The following is a 7,040-nucleotide window of genomic DNA, read 5'->3' as shown; positions in this document are numbered from 1 at the left end:
CAGGCATGAGCCACCGCGCCCGGCCAATTAAAAAAATTAATTTGAAAAAGTAAAAGAAAACCTGCCAGAGGCCACACAGCTAGTAAATGTGAGTGGCATAGCAAGGTTTGAACTCGCTCTTGCCAAGAAGGGTGTCATGCTGGACCCCCAAGCAGGCAAGCTGGGAAGGTACCACCTTGGAGAGACCAAAGAAAAGACCCAGAGAACAGCAGGTGAGACATGAGTTTTATTCAAGGGACTTACGCACAGGGGGAAGTCCAGGAGAGGCAGGTTGGACAAGAGCAACCACTGCTATTTGTGAAAAGCATGCAAGTTATGTAGAAATCTTTACATTGCAACTTTTGTTTGTTTGTTTGGTTGGGTTTTTTTGAGACAGAGTCTCACTCTGTTACCCAGGCTGGAGTGCAGTGGTGCAATCTCAGCTCACTGCAACCTCTGCCTCCCGGGTTCAAGCGCATCTCCTGTCTCAGCCTCCCGAGTAGCTGGGACTACAGGTGTCCTCCACCAAGCCCAGCTAATTTTTGTACTTTTGGTAGAGTCAAGGTTTTGCTATGTTGGCCAGGCTGGGCTCGAATTCCTGACCTCAAGTAATCCGCTCACCTTGGCCTCCCAAAGTGCTGGGATTATAGGTGTGAGCCACCATGCCCAGCCCAAAACCTTCACATTGCAACTTCCATCTAGCAACCTCTACTTAGCAGCCTCCACCTACCTCAAAACAATGGACCTCTGTTCCTTGTACAGACTGTGTTTCAAGTAACGGGCCAGGGGCCTGATGTTCTTCATAGTTAAACGGAATTAAACATCCAGGTTGGCCGTTCCCAGGGTCCATAGCTTGGAACACTGAACAAACATCACCAAGAGATAGAAGGTCCTTGCCAGGCCATGCTTGAGTTGTTGGTGTCTCACAAGATGTGCCCACCATACAAAGGCGCTGGATGAACTAAAATGAGTCCCTATTCCTGGTTTGTTTCCCACCCTCCTCAGCCCAGATGGAGCCCCAGGGAAGGCCCCCCATGATGCCAGAGTCTGAGCTACTCTGGGAGAAGAGGAACGGCCCACACAGGGGGTGCCTGGAACCACCAAGGAGCCACATGGGCCCCCAGGCCTGGGGTCAGGGAGGTTGATGGTGTGGGTTGGGGCAGCCCAGGACACCTAGACTGGCCTTGGGGCATTTCCTGAGCACTCTCAGAAGTATCTGCCCCTTCCCAGGAAGGGGGCAAAAGCCACCCTGGAGACCCAAGATGCTGGGCTCTGACTTAGAAACCACTCCACTCCTGGACTGTTAGCTTCGCTGACCTCAGAGCTCAGGCCTGAGTCCAGCTCGTCCTCGTCCATGGAGGCCCCAGGATGACCTCTGACCCCTACATTTTCCCATGGCCCTCACTTGGCAACCTGGCCTCTGGTTGGGGTCACATCCTGGACCACCAGGGGCAGGAGTGTGGTCGAGGGCACAGGGCCCCACTCCTCATCCACCTTCCTACCTGGGCCCCCTCCCCCTCTCCCCAGCATGGCCAGCCCACTGCCCTCCAGTGTCCTTAGTTCTGGGCCCAGAGCCAGGTCCAAATGTGCTCTGAGTCAGGGTAGGGATCACTCATTCCCCTGCCCCGCTCTCCTCCCATAGAAGATCTGGTTCTGGGTCCACTTTACCATCTCAAGCCCAATCTGGGCAGACCCAGGTGGGGATGGTTGGGGAAGCCAGGCTCCTTCTTCTGCATGACAAAGGGTGGGGCTGCCCTCCCTCCTGGAAACACTTCAGACCACTGTAAACAGTCTCCCAATCCACATTCGCTTTCTTTTTCTGACCTCTGGCTAGCGTTGCCAGATGTGAAAAATAAGGGCGAGGTGGCTCAAGCCTATAATCCTAGCACTTTGGGAGGCCGAGACGGGCGGATCACGAGGTCATGAGATTGAGACCATCCTGGCTCTACTTTTAAGTGAAACCTCGTCTCTACTTAAAAAAAAAAAAAAAAAGAAAAACTAGCCGGGCGAGGTGGCGGGTGCCTGTAGTCCCAGCTACTCGGGAGGCTGAGGCAGGAGAATGGCGTAAACCCGGGAGGCGGAGCTTGCAGTGAGCCGAGATCCGGCCACTGCACTCCAGCCTGGGCGCTAGAGTGAGACTCCATCTCAAAAAAAGAAAAAAGAAATAAAAATATAGGACTCTGGTGAAATTTGAATGTCAGGTAGACAATGAAGAATTTTTTAGTATAATTATGTCCCAAATAGTGTCTTGTATTTTGTCTGGTAGCCCTACGCCTAGCTGATCACCCAATTGTTTTATTTCCCCAGCAAAACTCTTTAACCAGATCACAAATCCACATTCAAGATAGAGGTCCTCTGTCTTGGGGGATTGTCCCCCTGCCCCAGCCTAGACCTGATCACCTGGATTGAGACCACCTGACTCCCTTTAGGGCATAGGTCAAAACTAGGCTGTAAATAATTTGAGTGTGCCAAGAACTTTGTGAATTGCAAGACCTGACTTTATATGGACATTGATCATTAACTTTGTGAGCTTCAGGAAGTTGACACGTCTCTGAGCCTCAGTTTTTTTTCAACTCAAAAATTGGGAGAGGTTGCCGTGAGCCAAGACTGCGCCATTGCACTCCAGCCTGGGCAACAAGAATGAAACTCTGTCTCAAAAGAAAAAAAAATTGGGGGAGAAGGTAGCCTGGATATTCCTTTCAACTCTAAACTTTAATTCTGTGAACAGCAGGGATGAGGGAGAGGATGAGGCTCCTTCCTTATTGGACAAAACCCCATGGGTACTAAATGCTCCCAGGCTCCCTTGCCTAGGAAGCTCTCCCCAGAACAGTGGGAAGTCTGGTTTCACAGCTGGGGACCACCAGCTCAGGATCTCATGAGGCCCCAGGACCTTCTGAGCAGGGGCCCAGATGCTCATCCCTGCAGGCCGGATTGGCCCTTACATTGCCCAAGTCGTTCTAGTTCCTGTCGATTGGTTGGTTGCAGCAAGGAACAAGACTCTAGGTCCACTTACCAGCAACTGGGGGAACTGAGCCTCTTGCAGAGAATGAGAGCCCCATGTCTACTCTAGGAAATGAGCTTTTTAATTTAACTGGTCAGGCCTCAACCCACATTAGGGGTTCACGACCATTGTACAGACAGCCATACCCAGCTGTTCACAGCCCAGACAGACTTGTCCTATCTAGACAGCCCCTCCTCCCAGCTCCGGGACCTGTCTGGCTGTGAGCTCCTAGGAGGTCCCAGGGGTGTGACCTCCCTCCCTCCTTCCCTCCCCACTCCCTACCTCCTCCCTCCACCCCAGGCTATAAAGCTGCCCAGGCTTGGCTCTCAGCACATCCAGCTGCCTGACACCCTCCTTCAACCATCTCAAGGGACATTCCCATTCTGCCCACTGCTCCTTCCAGACAGTGCCATGCGACCCCTGTGGCTCTGCTGCGCACTCTGGGTGCTGCCCCTGGCCGGCCCGGGGGCGGCCCTGACCGGGGAGCAGCTCCTGGGCAGCCTGCTGCGGCAGCTGCAGCTCAGCGAGGCACCCATACTGGACAGGGCTGACATGGAGGAGCTGGTCATGCCCGCCCACGTGAGGGCCCAATACCTGACCCTGCTGCAGCGCAGCCACGGGGACCGCTCCCGCGGCAAGAGATTCAGCCAGAGCTTCCGAGGTGAGGCCCTCCCTCCCTGCTGCCCCTGGTCCCATGGGGCAGGTCAGATGTGCCCACTCCGGTGGCGTCAAAGGGCTCCTGGCCTTGCAGAGGTCTGTGGGAGGCTGGGTGAGGGCCATGGTCTAAAGGGCAGTGAGGTGGGGCCGGGCCTGTGAGGATGGCAGGGCCTCAGCATGCAGTGGTGGACGCAGTCAGGACTCCCGGGGTCTGTTTTCATACTGCCACTCTGGTCTGAGCTCTACTTGGAGTATATTGCTTTAAAATCATCTCACAACCATTCGCTCATGTGGAACTGGGGTATAGCTATGTCTTGCCCATCTTCCAGCATTGTGAACATCAAAATGAGTCATTGTAAATAGAAGCGTGTTTGGGTAACTGGAAAATACTGCACTTAAGTAGACTACCTGGGTTATACCTGGCTGTCAGGGGTGCAGCTGGGCCTGAATCCTCCGGCAGCCTCTCACCTCCCTAGCTCCTCAGTGAGCAGAGCTAGACCCAAGGCCACGCACCTGGGTGAGGATTCTGCTCCCAGCATCTCAGCTGAGGCAAACTTGCTAGCCCAGGGTCCCACAGGCGCCCCTGCCTGCTGGATTGAGATGATTACTAAACAAGGTCCAGATCCAAGGGAGATTTTTAAACTGGGTTTGCCCCAGAGATAGAACAGGGGCCGGTGTCTCCTGGCCTGGCTGCCAGCTCAGTGGCCCTGCCATCCTCAGAGCTCCCCTGGAGTCCAGGGAGGCTCCGCTGACCCTGCTCTTGTCCCCAGAGGTGGCCGGCAGGTTCCTGGCGTCGGAGGCCAGCACGCACTTGCTGGTGTTCGGCATGGAGCAGCGGCTGCCGCCCAACAGCGAGCTGGTGCAGGCCATACTGCGGCTCTTCCAGGAGCCGGTCCCCAAGGCCGCGCTGCACAGGCACGGGCGGCTGTCCCCGCGCAGCGCCTGGGCCCGGGTGACTGTCGAGTGGCTTCGCGTCCGCGACGACGGCTCCAACCGCACTTCTCTCATCGACTCCAGGTGGGGGTCGCGCGGGCGCGCACGGCAGGGGGAGGGGGCTGCTCGGCCTGGCTTGGGGGCGGGGACGCGGGGGGCGGAGCGGGGTCCTCGGGGCCCGTCCCAGTCCCCGCCCTCACGCGGCGTTGGGTGTCTGTCGTGTCTCAGGCTGGTGTCCGCCCACGAGAGCGGCTGGAAGGTCTTCGACGTGACCGAGGCCGTGAACTTCTGGCAGCAGCTGAGCCGGCCCCGGCAGCCGCTGCTGCTACAGGTGTCGGTGCAGACGGAGCATCCGGGCCCGCTAGCGTCCGGCGCCCACAAGCTGGTCCGCTTCGCCTCGCAGGGGGCGCCGGCCGGGCTTGGGGAGCCCCAGCTGGAGCTGCACACCCTGGACCTCGGGGACTACGGGTAGGTGCTGAGGGTTAAACTGGTGAGCCGGAATAAAGAAACAGAGAGGCAATTAAATTTGTTTTGAAATGGACAACTTTTCAGAGTGCTCTGGGAATGAATGAGACAGTGTATACAATTCTTCCTCTGACTCTTAGGAGGTCCTCAGTAAATATCAGTTATTAATTTTCAAGTTATTTGTAACTGTCTATCCTATATCACAAACATCCAGCTTTTTGAAGTTGAGAGATGGATCATAAATCTCCATCCCAGATGACTGCTGACCCTGCTCTCTTTGCCCACACAGAGCTCAGGGCGACTGTGACCCTGAAGCACCAGTGACCGAGGGCACCCGTTGCTGCCGCCAGGAGATGTACATTGACCTGCAGGGGATGAAGTGGGCCGATAACTGGGTGCTGGAGCCCCCGGGCTTCCTGGCTTATGAGTGTGTGGGCACCTGCCAGCAGCCCCCGGAGGCCCTGGCCTTCAAGTGGCCGTTTCTGGGGCCACGACAGTGCATCGCCTCGGAGACTGCCTCGCTGCCCATGATCGTCAGCATCAAGGAGGGAGGCAGGACCAGGCCCCAGGTGGTCAGCCTGCCCAACATGAGGGTGCAGAAGTGCAGCTGTGCCTCGGATGGGGCGCTCGTGCCAAGGGGACTCCAGCCGTAGGCGCCTGGTGGAGCCACTGAGGGACTTGACTTGTGTGTGTTTCTGAAGGTTCTAGGGTACCAGGAGAGCTGGCGATGACTGAACTGCTGATGAACAAATGCTCTGTGCTCTCTAGTGAGCCCTGAATTTGCTTCCCTTGACAAGTTACCTCACCTAGTTTGTGCTCAGGAATGAGAATCCTTGGCCACTGGGGAGCCCTTGCTCAGTTTTCTCTATTCTTATTATTCGCTGCACTATATTCTAAGCACTTACATGTGGAGATACTGTAACCTGAGGGCAGAAACCCCAATGTGTCATTGTTTACTTGTCCTGTCACTGGATCTGGGCTAAACTCCTCCACCACTATGGACCTAAGACCTGGGGTTAAGTGTGGGTTGTGCAACCCCAATCCAGATAATAAAGACTTTGTAAAACATGAATAAAACACATTTTATTCTGTAATTTTGTAATTTTCTATTTTATTTTAGTTAATTAATTATTTTTGAGACGGAGTCTTGCTCTGTCACCCAGGCTGGAGAGCAGTGGCCGAATCTCAACTCACTACAGCCTCCACCTTCCAGGTTCAAGCGATTCTCATGCCTCAGCATCTTGAGTAACTGGGATTACGGGCATGTGCCACCATGCCAGGCTAATTTTTTGTATTTTTAGTAGAGATGGGGTTTTGCCATGTTGCCCACACTTGTCTGGAACTCCTTACCTCAAGTCATTCGGCAGCCTCAGCCTCCCAAAGTGCTCGGATTACAGGCATGAGCCACTGCGCCCGGCTGTAATTTTCCATTTTAATCAAAGCTCTGTAAATTGAGGAAGGAGCAGAAAGTTCTACAGAGATTAGGTCAACCTAATTGTAAAACTAAGGAAAGAGCTTGAGTTGGCCATGACTTGGTAAAGATCTTGGTTAAGTAATACGGGAAACTAGGATTAAAATGCTTTCAGGGCCAGCACCATGGCTCACTCCTGTAATCGCAGCACTTTGGGAGGCTGAGGTGGGCGGATCACTTGAGGCCAGGAGTTCAAGACCAGTCTGGCCAACATGGCGAGACTGCGTTTCTACTAAAAATACAAAAATTAGCTGGGCATTGTGGTGTGTGCTTGTAATTCCAGCTGCTTGGGAGGTTGAGGCATGAGAATCGCTTAAACCCGGGAGGCAGAAGTTGCAGTGAGCTGAGATCACACCACTGTATTCCAGCCTGGGCAACAGAGCAAGATTCTGTCTCAAAAATAAAATGAAATAAAATAAAAATAAAATGTATTCTGATTCTAGTATCTGTGGTGCCTGTCCTCTCAGAATTGATACAGAAATCTTTCTGTTCTTGACACTTTGACTTTCCTGGGCATAGTGATTGGGCTTTATT

At 54.1% G+C, this 7,040-nt stretch overlaps 1 protein-coding gene across 1 annotated transcript; it reads left to right on the top strand.

Moving 5' to 3' along the window:
• Positions 1-2,641: 2,641 nt before the first annotated feature.
• LEFTY1 (left-right determination factor 1) lies at positions 2,642-6,125 on the top strand. The gene is made up of 4 exons (XM_033195377.1): positions 2,642-3,641; positions 4,408-4,654; positions 4,799-5,038; positions 5,325-6,125. Exons 1-4 carry the CDS (start codon positions 3,392-3,394, stop codon positions 5,686-5,688), a joined length of 1,101 nt encoding a protein of 366 aa, XP_033051268.1. The 5' UTR covers positions 2,642-3,391; the 3' UTR covers positions 5,689-6,125.
• Positions 6,126-7,040: the final 915 nt, after the last annotated feature.

Source organism: Trachypithecus francoisi, unplaced genomic scaffold, assembly GCF_009764315.1.
Source record: "Trachypithecus francoisi isolate TF-2019V2 unplaced genomic scaffold, Tfra_2.0 Lachesis_group5, whole genome shotgun sequence".
Lineage (NCBI taxonomy): Eukaryota > Metazoa > Chordata > Mammalia > Primates > Cercopithecidae > Trachypithecus > Trachypithecus francoisi.
The sequence above is the reverse complement of the archived record's forward strand: the minus strand, read 5'-3'. Positions and strand labels throughout refer to the sequence as shown.